General features: G+C 45.4%; 1 protein-coding gene across 1 annotated transcript; it reads left to right on the forward strand.

Annotated features, from left to right (window-relative positions):
* The first annotated feature begins 369 nt into the window (after nucleotides 1-369).
* On the forward strand, nucleotides 370-12,303 carry ism2b (isthmin 2b). The gene is made up of 6 exons (XM_083933722.1): nucleotides 370-974; nucleotides 5,623-5,874; nucleotides 6,947-7,280; nucleotides 9,117-9,254; nucleotides 9,363-9,431; nucleotides 9,713-12,303. The coding sequence occupies exons 1-6, from the start codon at nucleotides 864-866 to the stop codon at nucleotides 10,228-10,230; spliced, it is 1,422 nt and encodes a 473-aa protein (XP_083789848.1). The 5' UTR covers nucleotides 370-863; the 3' UTR covers nucleotides 10,231-12,303.
* Nucleotides 12,304-12,525: the final 222 nt, after the last annotated feature.

The raw sequence follows: 12,525 nt of genomic DNA on the forward strand, positions 1-12,525 counted from the left end.
GGCAAAATTTGGGATTCAAGTCTCACTGTTTGATCAAATGTAGGTTATTTTTCTCACCGAGGGAGAAAATGTCATGCACGCACGTCAGTCACGTCGTGCATGTGAAGCCCATTGGAGGTTTCTGTGTAAACTAAACCTTGTACCTTATCAAGAACCTCCGTGGCCCGGCGCCCCCCCCTCCACACAGCTGTGAGCAATAAGCCGCCCACCCCCAACTCCTGCAGCATCAACCTCCCGAATGCGTGCGTAAAAGGCGAGTTTACCGAAACCGGTTGGCTGGGCGGTGCACGCAACACATCCACTCGAACCGGTGGAAGAACTTCAGCTGGATAATGGATTAACACATCAGACAGATAGCACAGACGCACGGCACACTATGAACTCCAGATGTCAATGTATTGGAAGAAAAACACCCACCCACCCACGGCGGAGTGACTCACGGTTTAAAGTGTAGTCGAATGAGCGAGCGCCGGTGCGCACGGAGAGATTCTGCGCGGGGTATTTCACTTCTTTCCGGTATTTAAAGCTCCTCCGACTGTGTGTCTTTTTGAATGGGGAAGAGACGCGTTGAGCTCGAGCCACATACGGACTGACAGTTGCTGCGCGAGGCGCCGGTGCCAGATATGGAAAGCGCGCGGGATACCTCCGGACGCGGGTGCGCATCTCCATAAAGCGCGACACTCCGAGAGCGACGAGGCCCGGGAACTTCCTCCGCCGGGAGACGAAGCTGCTGACCAACGGAGGGAGAGCCAGATATCAGTCGCTTCTTCCCAACCGGTGCGTGAAGTCAGGGAGAACAGTTTGAGAAAAGCCTCCAAAAGTACTTTTTACGCATCTTCACGAGGAGTTTTGAGGCGGACAAGATGCGTCAAGAGGTCGCGAGGAGATTTCACACGCTGCTCGTGATTTGTTCGATCCTCCTGGTTCATCTGGGGATAGGCTTTCCCACCAGGCACAAGAACGCTGCCCACAAGGTGAGTTTCTTACAGATACTGACTGTATTTGCTCTTCCCACCTGTTTTTTTTCATCTTCTTTAAAGTTTATCAAGTTGCAGCAACAAGTTTCAAAAAGTCCTAAAATCACACCTGCTGCTCACAAAATGTGATTATGTCAAGTAATAAGTGCATCTTTGTGAAATACCAAACTCTTGGGTTACTTAATGCATCATTCATTCATGTTGACCAATAGTCCCAATGTGATATAATTGGCAGTATTTTACAAATATAAGGAAACAAGAACTAAACATGTGGAGCACATTGAAAGAAAATTGCGATATGATTGAAAATAAACTACATTCAGTCCTAATATTGAATAAGATCATAGCCCAACTGTTATGGGTACAACAGACACTGGCATCAGGTGCCTTTAGGGGCTTTTGAAAAATGTTATAAAGTAGTATAAACTAACACATATTCACATATTCACACATACATTAACATATATACACGTTTGTTTACTAAAAATCCTCTTCGTCTATAGTGCAGTGTTATAGTACAGTAGCCCAGGGGTGCATCATTTATTTGTGGCCCCTTCATATTCAAATCGGACCATCCCATTGTTCTCTGGCTGGTGAGTGAAGCGTAATTAACATTAACCTGCATATTTCCCTCGCATGGGGCTGGTGTATGGTGCTAATTGTGCGCCCTGACAGTGAGGTTGGCCATCACTGGAAGTCCACCCTGCTATAATAGATCCGAGCTCCCTCCAAGCACACGCACACGCCGCGCAATGTGTGGTGTGTCCATGGGAATGTTTGTGTTACACACGGACATATTTGGATATCAAAGTCTGTTTGTGTGCGTTTGTGACAGGGCTCAGTTTTTGCCTTTGAACTCTCCTTCTTGTGTGGCCTCCCATGGATGCCCTATTGGGACTCTCTCTCTCCCTCTCTCTCTCTCCCTCTCTCTCTCTCTCTCTCTCTCTCTCCCTCTCTCCCTCTCTCCCTCTCTCTCTCCCTCTCTCTCATCATCTGTCTGATTGATGTCAAAGCAAAAAACGAGACTGAGAGGAAAAGAGAGGGAGGGAAGAGGAGAAGGGAATGATTAGCGAGGAGATGATAAAAAAAAGAGTCTTGCTGTGTGACTGTTCATTTTCATTCACCAAAAAGCTGCAGTTGGTGACTCCGTGCCTTTGCCTGTGACCTGCTGGGTGCGTGTCCGTAAGTGGTGGATGGAGAGGAGAGGAGAGATTAGCGGAGGAAGAGAGGAGGAGGAGGGGAGGCTCAGTAAAGCGGGTGCCCCGTAACGAGATGCTTATGTAACCAGAATAAGGCGAGCCCTCGGCATCCCTCACACTGGAGCTGGGGTCAAGTGTCATTCATCTGATTGTTTACATTGGCTCTTTTTTGTGTTAATGTGGAATTTCCTGTTTTCGGTTTTACCTCCATCTCTCAACGGAGAAGGAGAAGAGGGGGGGGGGGGGGGTTTGCGTTGAAGTGGCCTCTTTTCTAAATCTTGGGACCTGTTTGCCCTGACTGTTTTGTTTCTTCCACTTCCCACCCCGACCTCCACATTCACCCCGATTCCACCAGGCATGCGTTCGTTATCCCGTTTGCATTTGCAAAAGATGGCGATCAAAGAGCGTCCATAGTTTATTGTTCTTGTGTAATGGTTTGGAAACAGCCAAGTGCAGAGGCCTTTGATATCTGCGGGCACATAAATCAGGGCTGCCACACAGCCTGCCTTCCCAGCCTGCCCCCACCGGAACCCGTCCCTGCCCCTCACCTCACCCCCTGCTGCCTACATCCAGTCTCCCGACCTCCTCTCCCTGACCTGAATGTGTGTCACCCTCAGCAGTAGCAATGACAGTAGCTCAAAATGGACCCAGCCCTTTGAAGTCTAAAGGAGGACGCAATTCACTGCCAGAAGGGTGGATTTAAGGTTTGTTAAGAAGAGAGAAGCAGTCCCCGGACCAGGCTGAGGTCCCCCACTACATCCAGATAGTCTTCCTGTTTAGCACACTGCATGCCATCAGCCATCAGGCCTTTGATCAGAAGCGCCCCGCTACAGAGGAGGAGAGTAGGATCAGAGAGAATGAGGGGGAGGACGAGAAGAGGAGGAGAGTGATATACAGGGTGAAAGAATACAGGATCCAGATGTGTAACAAGACGAGATGAGGAGGGTGTGAAAGTATGTGGCCTGGCCTCTCTCCTTACTCTGGACCGTCTGTGTCTGCGTGAGCGGAGAGGTGTTGGAATGGATGTGGGTGTGAAAGGCCGATTTTTGTCACCGCTGGTCAGATTTGACAGTGATGCACTGGTGTTAATAACAGGCACGTAACAGGGCAACATGGGGCGAGGAGAGGAGCTGAAGCATGAGCCTTTACTGCTAGCTGTGCTCACTGAGAGAGCAACGTTAGCTGTTTATTAGTATTATTTCGTGCTATAGATACCAAACATACTACGTGTGTGTATGGAAGGGAAAAATGGCGTTTGTGAATTCTTATGGAAAATAAATTGACCTTTAAACATGGACACTGCTCAAAGAGTTGGCTCTTAATGTTTGTCAGCTGCAAATGTAACTAAGTCATTACCCCTGGACAACGCTTTACATTCGGATCCTTGCATGTTACGTTCCTTTTGCACTAAAGTTCGTCATAAAGTAAGAAAATACTCAGTACTTTCATTTGTCGAGTATTTAACTCACAACAATGGGCTTTACCATAAGGTTATTTCACATACATTTGATAATTGATAATATTTAGACTATTTCTAAACTTATATTTCATATACTATAATAAAACAAACCATAACATGATAAATATCCTCATTGAGATATGAAATAATAGAAGATTTTGGTCATATTGACCCATATTTTGGTCATATTCTAATATCTTGTTTTGTCAGTGCAAATGGTGCAAAATCTAAATATCCTCCTTTGACAAAGACATTAAACAGAGACCAGCAGCAAATGAGGCTTAGCTGAGGAATGTTTGGTCATTTTTCATTGAAAAAAGTATAAGAAGAAATTTTCTTTAACCACTTTGAAGACACTGATGAGACGACGGGGGACTGTTGATGAGATGGAAACCTCCCCAGCGAGCTCTTGTTCCTCCTCTACGACACTTTGTACCGTTCTGTGCTAATTGAACGACTAATAAACAGCAGCAAATTGAAATGTTGTCCTAAAAATATGTGTGTATATCGACCAAAAATCGACTATCCTGTCAAATTGTAGCACTACTTGCACTATTGTATGTATAAACGTAACATGAGCATTGCTTAAATTAGTCTGTTTTAATGGAGCGTTGAGTTTTCCTGGAAAAAGTGTGAAAAATGGTGAATTTGCATTTACTGCAATAGCGTATGTGTAGTGTTTACTTCCAGTATTTGCAGCAGTGTATACGGTGATAGAGAGAAGGGCTCCATATGCCAAAAAAGTGATCTACTTGTCATCACCAGTTTACAGCTATCTGGGGTGGGGGCCAACTTCTCTTCATCCATCATTTATCATGCTTGACGGGCTTCTCCTCTAAACAGGCATTATGTGTTCACATGCTCCAATCTGACCGACCACATAACTTCTTTATGGGACAATCACAGGCAGCCAGTGAAAAGTACGGCCTGTTCTAGGAGCCATACGTATAAATCATCAACCGTTTGGCCGTTGGTTTCTTCTCATCTTCATCCCTCCGACTGAGACTGGTTTGCTCTGAGCCGACCACAGACTGGCTCAGGTCGAATCTCAAGGTTCAAATCATACGCTCGAGCCAATTTAGCGTTTTCAGGATGATATAGACATGTGTGAATGACAGACACGGCTTCGTTAGAGGGTTTGGAGTTTAGATGTGACCAGCGTGAGGCATGAAATAGATCTGTGTCCTATTAGACAGGAAACAGACTTCTGCACGCTGGGGAGTCCGACCAAACCGAAAATCCAATTTCAGTGTCAGTATTCCAGATACGGTACATATATCTAAAATACCCCACCATTATGATGTCCCCATGTATCACCATTAATCCCAGAGATCAACATTTCCTACTGCTGGGCTCAGTAACTGTAAAATCTGAAAGGTCAATTGAAGTGGCGGTCGTAGTGGCGGCAGCACAGCAGGTTCAGACACGCTCGCACCAGCCCAGGGGTCCCACGCCTCCCAGGCCCTCTCATTAAAGCTAAAAGAGGATCTCTCTGGCACAGGCCCCTCTTTGTCCACGGCCTGGATGCCATGACTGTTGTGGGAAAAAGAGAAAAAAGAAGAATGAATGAAACAAACGAAGGCTGGTTGGTCACTTGGCTGGTTAGTTGGATGCCTCGGGGGCTTTTTGGAATTGCTGACCAAGCTACAACGTGGTAGATGGTTTCAGGTTTCTTCGTGGAAACAGAGCACTAATTGTTTTCAATTTCATCAATGAGTCACTGTAAATGAAGGAGACTTCTTTTGTCACAAGCCCTGAAGTAGCTACTGGCGTTTGAATGTGTCTCCGTTGTCTCAGGTGCCCTTGTTCTTTACATTACTCAAGGTGATACCTGCACACACTCAGCATGGATACAGAAATCTGACTTTAAGGCATTTCCTGTCGTCCATTTCTTCTTTGCTCATTTAATGTCTTGCATCATTCCACTAGATTACGGTTTCCGGTCCAGATAAACTCTTTATCTCACATCTTAACTTGTACTTTTCAGGCTCACGGCCACCCGATTCACAGTGGAGGTGTCCAATACGTCTCTGAGACTTTGGAGCAGCAGAACCAGGTCCAGAGTCTCCTGCCTGAGCCCCACAGCCACCAAAGGAGATGGTCCCATCCCCAGCACCGCTCCGTTGGTGTTCTCCCACAGCCCGAGCCTGAGGAGGAGACCAAACCCTTTATCCTGGACCTGAAGAACTTTCCAGACTTGGCCAATGCTGACATCAACTCACAGAACCCCAACATACAGGTGAGTCTTGAGAAGGGACTCGCACATATTTGGGGATGTGCAGCCTTTGAGTTTCTTAGACTGCCTTATTCATTCAAATATGGGTCAAATTAAAACCATTCATGCAATGAGAACATTTTTTATGTGTCTTTTAGTCTAATCTTAGCGACCCGGCTGTGTCTCTTTTTTTTATACTATTTAATTAAAGTGTAATAAAGAAAAAACAGGCTCTGTAATCATAAGTGTTAGCCATTAAGTCCTCATCATCTCCCTCTAAACCGACCACAAAAGTTCAAAAGTTGTTCTGTTTAACTTATGTCAGGGCAGTTATCCTCTCCAGCTCTGGTCAGTGTAATCAGGATGTGGTTACAAGGACATAATGACGTCTCCATCAAGTACAGAAGCTGTTGAGAAGTCTAGCATATAGACCAGATGTACCGTATCATCACACACAGATATATTCAACCAAGACAGATGAACGCATTTTCGATCTTCGTACGTCTTTTCCTAGCTGTCAGAGATTAATTTCACAACAGTTAGAAAAAGATTTCCCCCGTAGTCTCCCTGTTGCCTGGTCTTCACATCATCTGAAGTGGGCCGTTGGAAGCGCTGTAGCATCTAGGATGAGTCATATTGAGGTAATGAGAGGTAGTTATCCAGAATAGACGCTCACATTCTCTCCCTGAGAGGATGCTTCGGTTGGCTGAGTGCTCACGCTCACGTCTGGCTGGCTAACGTAGATCAGGGGAGCGCGTTCGCTCGCTAAGAAACTAGTCTGCCCATCTGAGTTAGTCGATTTCTTGAGAAGAGCTCGTAACTCAAGTATTTCACGACATATTACAGCAAAAGCCATACTGAGTTTATTTGCTTTTTGTATGTTATTGTCTTTTACTCACCTTTAATAAGTAATTCTCTAAGTTTCTAAGTACAATTTCCTGTCTTAGTTTGCTCGTTTAGCCTTTAAGGAGAGAGTTATTCAGCTTCCCAAATATCGATACTGCCCAAGATCAAACCAGTCATCATATCAGTTACACAGATGAATGTGTTCATGGGTTACTTCAGATTGACAGAAAGCCTCTCTTTTTCTATGTAGGTGACCATCGAGGTGGTGGATGACCCCCAGATGGAGGTAGAGATGGACCTGGCCAAGGAAAAAGACTGGCTACCCTCCTCTTCCTCCTCACCCTCCTCCACAGTGGATTGGCTTGGAGGCAAGAAGCTTTTCTGGCCCCTTTTCTGGAGTTACACCGACGCCGATTCCAGCGAGGACAGCAACAGCCGCTCAGGCGTGGAGGAAACTGGCGAGGAGGAAGAGGAGGGGGATTACTCCCTGGATTACGGCAGCGAAGAGCCCTTACCCAGCGGAGTGGGCGGGGACTGGGATACGCGTTGGAACGAAGGCTGGGATCCAATGCAGAGCTACTATGGTAAGGTTTGCCAAGTGGTACAATCGCTCTCTGCTAGTACAGCCACAAAGTTATGTTAGATGTGACTTCATCACTCTGATTATGGCTTTTAAAGAATTACCCAATGTTATCCTGCGGGTTTTTACCATAGAAAAAGAATGCAAAAGGGGAAAGTAGGGAAATATAATTACTGAATTCATCATTTCAAGAAACAGATAGAGATAATGGGAATGTCTGGAATATGGATAGAGAGAGCGAGGGAGAGAGGACAACAGAGTGAGTTGGGAAGGCTGCATGATAACTGTCTTCACAGTCAGAGAGAACCAAGCGATGCCAGCCTGCCAGGCAGCATGATCACTCGACCATCAGGGCATTGTGTGTTACGGGCACTTTGAAGTCGACACTAGTCGTGCTGGTCGCAGAGGCCTGCCGTTTGAAGATGGGTCCGATGCGCTCGCTAATGGCAGCGTGAGGCCGGCACTGTTCCCTGGGACAAAACAGTCCTCTGCTTGTGGACAATTAGAGGGCAGATTTGGAACACAGAATAACAGGGGCCGTTCGGCCGGCCTTTCATCTTTCCCCGGGACCCCATGGGCCCCCCCCCCCCCCAGACCCTGGCGGCCCTCACTGCCCTCTGCGGCTCAGCCTTTTGAGCCAGTTCAAGAATTTCGGGGGGCTTTCAGGGCTCTGCATAACTTTTACAGCTCGTTTCTCCTCTTAATTCTGCCGTCCTCTGGTGGGAAAACATGTTGTGTCTCAGCTCGCGCCCACCACTTATTAAATAGTAAATAATTAGAGAGAAAGGTGTACATGGTGAATGAAGGGAAGCGAAAATGGAAAAGAGAGACTGAAACAGAATGAAAGAAAGTCTGCTGGGCTAGGCAGTGGGTAGGCTAATGTGTGAGTCCTACTGTAGATCAGAGCGCAGTCATGGGCTCACCACAGCCTCAGGCTTTCAGTCTTCAGGGACATTTCCCATAGATACAAATCTGTGCAGCATTGACCCATTTGTTTTTCTCTGGTTTTTGAAGGTTGTTGTTGAAGCACAAACCTCTGTTTTATTGTAATCTTTAAGTAGCAGGTAGCTCATTCTTACTCTTTAACCTTTCCCATATCCGTTTGGCCAATCTATAGATTTGATCTGTTGTGCACGTAGCCCATACGAGCAACAATGCCTATTAAGTGGTCACATCTAAAGGCTCGGTGAACATAAATCAAGATGTCTGCCTTAGCTTCTTCTGTAATTAAGACTCTCCTGAGACCTCATTCTCGTATGGCCACATGGCCAGTTGGCAGCGCCCACAAAGTCAAATTGGGTGCTCGCTACACCCAAGCTGGTATTTCTGCACCCACCTCGCCTTTAATCAAGAATGACTTGTTTTCAGTGTTATTAACACCACAAGGAAACATGGTGCGGAGGCGGACAGCCACAGCACAGCTTCCCTCTCTCTAATTTCACTGAGGCCTTCTTAAAAAGAATATGGGTTTGCATGGGAAAAGGTTAGACCAGGAGAAAATTGTCATTTATATGGAATGAGACAGCCCAGAAACTTTGAAGGTCTATTCTGGATAAGACTGTTGAAGTACATACAAACTGAGTTCACGTTAACACAGAACTGTAGTAGTGTATTGCTTTGTTGTGCTTTATGGTAAAAATCTTAATCACCTCTTTGAAGATGTAGAGATCCTGTGACTGTACTTTTAACTCCATGCTTTAATGTTGTATTCCTCTCTTTGTGTAAATGATATTGTGCTTTAATCTTAATAAAATCTGATACATTTTCATAGCAGTGCAAAGTAAGAGTCGATCCACGTGAAATGTGCCACTGACTATGTTTGATGTTTTGTTTTCCACAGAGAAGGAGACAGACGAGTGGACTCCCTGGTCCCCCTGTTCAGTGACGTGTGGGAGCGGTGAGAGGAAGAGGACCAAGTCCTGTGGCTACTCCTGCACTCTGACAGAAGCATCCAAGTGTGACCTAGAGCCGTGTCCTGGTGAGATTACATTTCCACTCTACGATGTAAAAGTAACGAGATGTTTTTACTCAGCTTTTCCCAGTTGGTTTGTAATCTACAGCTAATGTACCACTCTCCGCTCTGCAGGCGATGTCAACACTGTTGTGGAGCCTTTCCCTTTCGAGATGGAGAATGGCACAGAGCCATTTGGGACAGGTGAGTTTTTCTACCGGGAAATCCTCCATAACTGCTGTTTTAACTACCAGCTGTTGATACTGTAAAGTCCACACTTTTACAAAGCATACTGAGTCAGATATAGTAAACGCTAGTTGTAGGTATAGATGATGGAACCCCCTTGGCTAATGGATTATGGTAACATGCCACTAATATGCTGTCAAAAGGAAGTGAAGAACTGGCTTGTCACATAGGATTTAGTGCTACCATGAATAACTGTAACATAATGTATTTCTGTGGTGTTGCTGTCCTCTTTCCAACAGATGTGGACAGCTGTGAGAAGTGGCTCAACTGTAAGAGTGAGTTCCTCCAGAGGTACCTGCACCAGGTCCTGTCTGAGCTGCCCAGCTGCCCCTGCTCCTTCCCCTCTGAAGTGGCGTACACTGTGGTCAGTGTCTACGATGAGAACCATGGGCGGCAGTTCCGCTGGCGTGATGCCAGTGGCCCCAAGGAGCGGATGGACATCTACAAGCCATCGGCACGCAGCTGCATTCGCTCAGCACTTTCCGGCGACTCGTCTACTCTCGCGGCGCAGCACTGTTGTTACGGCGATCGTGGGCGGCTGATCACGCGGGGTAAAGGCGCAGGCACGCCGAACCTGATCAGCACTGAGTTCTCACCTGAGCTGCACTTCAAAGTGGATGTGCTGCCTTGGATCCTGTGCAAGGGAGACTGGAGTCGCTTCCATGCGGTGCGGCCACCTAATAATGGCTTGAGCTGCCCAGAAAACCCCCATGAAGACGTGTTCATGAACGAACTGGAAGAGGCCAGAGAGTACTGAGGGGCCACAGCCAAAACTACCACTTCACTCAGAGAGTCAGAGGGCCCAATCCTAATTTGAGAGGAGACTGCCCACTTAAAAGTCATAAAATATTATATCTAAACCATGCGTCATGCGTTGACTCAGATGAAGTGCACGTTTGTGATTGGGAGATTTGTGGGGTTTAGGTGTGACTGTGAAGAGTGGCTGTCTCAAGTTAGGATTTGGCACGGCGTCCTGATATCAGGCTCAACTGAACTGAACTGAACTGAATTACAAGAATGGAAAAAAATGCAGTGTTCTCCCATCGCTTGCCAACCTGTTCCACATCTGGCATAACATCAAGCTCTCTCTCTTTATATTCAGTACACTCTCCTGGGTGCGTGTAAGCATGATGTCTACCCACTGGCTTTTTTTTTGATGGTGTCCCGGAGCGCTTCTGATTGACAATAGCAACGTATGGTTAACATCCTGATCATGCTTCTTGTAAGTTTCACATTAGGAAATGTATGAATGTGGGCTGGTTATATTGATAAAACATACACATGCATGGGAATAGTCCAACAGATGATTACCCCAACTATGCTGCTACAATATCAAATCAGGTTTTACAAAGGTAATGAAGGGGAACAGGACATCAGTAAACCCAAAAGATGCCACATGCATTCACCGTAATGTACTTTTCAGCCATTTTTTGGGGGGGGGCATTACAATTAGTAGTATAGTTGTTAGAAGTAAAATGGGATTTCAACCAGAGAAGTAAGCTAAAAGGATGTGAATCATTCTGCTCTCCTTATCCAGCTTGCTCGTGAGAATTAGGAGAATAGCCCATTAGCTGTTACTGGTACAAGAACAGCACATTTGATTTCCAATGTTTTGTCACACAGATTGATTTCATGTGTTTCCTCACACTTTCACAGCCAGGAAGATATGATCTGGGTGCCAAAGAGTTCAAAATCAGACTGCTGGTGCCTGTGTAAATCCAGCCTCCTAAGTTTCTGGGGTGCAAATGCAGGATAAATTAAGTTCTACGAGGAGCAGATTGCGCTCATAGATCTCTACAATGTTCTCAGGGGGACTAACTGACCATGATAAACACATTTGTTCATTTACCTCGACGGCGGAGCACGATTGGAACGCGTACGAAGCGTATTGGGGGTAAAGCTGAAATAGGAGGGTATCGGATGTCAAATCCAGATTGTAATTGATGAACAGATGTTGCTTTTTGTGTAGTTTCAGAGAGCAGTTGGATCCCTTATAATGGAATAATTGTCAATGCATTGTGCGTGGTGAAAAGATACCACTTCTGCTTAAGCTGTTGGCTTAGGGTCTTTGGGTTTATGTGCAGAATCTGATTGGACAGAAAGGGCATTCCTACTCAAATAAACATTCCTGAGGAGTCATGTCGTTGGAGCCCTTAGCCTACCTAACCTACATAACATATAGTGCAGATACACTATAAAGAATAGATTTAGTAGCTGTACTTGCTCTAAACCTCACTTGAAGGCAGAACACATTGGCAGTAGTGCTAAATTTATATTTAAATACCTTAAAACTCCAGGAATTGCCCTTTTTATCCAGTCTAATTCTACGGACGTTTGCTCCAAACCTTTTATTCAGGAATTCTGCTTCCACATGTGTCCATGCTAACACGCGTTCACACTTTGGAATCACCAATTTTAAAGGAAGGCACTTTATTTAAGGTATATATATATACATACACGTGTATTTGTACATATATATATATACAAAATGTACTCGTGTTTGCCGTGTGTTGATGATGTGTGAAGGGAAACTCGCCAGAAATGCTGCATTGTTCTATGGAAGTGCATATATCCAGTGTTCTGTTGAGGGAAGCATGATCTATTTTGTGATTTCTGAATCTAGTATTACATATATGGTGTTGTACAGTATTTATTTGTCTGTTCTCTCTTTTTTTTTTAAAAGTTCGAAGCTTTGAAATGTCTCTATACTCAACATGGTGCACTAATCCGACTGAGACATGAAGGCGCCCGTTATCAAAAGGGAAACCACTCGCCTCGCGTCACTTCATACAGCAACATCCAGTGTCTGTTTCATTCTACTTTGTACTGCAGTGCTCTACGGTTTCTATGTTGTTGCAATTACGCTGAAGAAATATATAAAGACCTTGCATTCATCATCCGACTTTTCAATGTGTCGTTTCGTTTTCCACACTTTACACACTGTGTCGAGGAGCCAAGCATAGCACAGCACTGTGAGGGCAAAATTCCTCAAAACTCCACTGAGTAGTATGCTCTTTATTGGGTAACATACCAAACTTTTCCACACCTCTCC

The sequence above is a fragment of the Echiichthys vipera genome, assembly GCF_963691815.1.
Source record: "Echiichthys vipera genome assembly, chromosome: 19".
NCBI lineage: Eukaryota > Metazoa > Chordata > Actinopteri > Perciformes > Trachinidae > Echiichthys > Echiichthys vipera.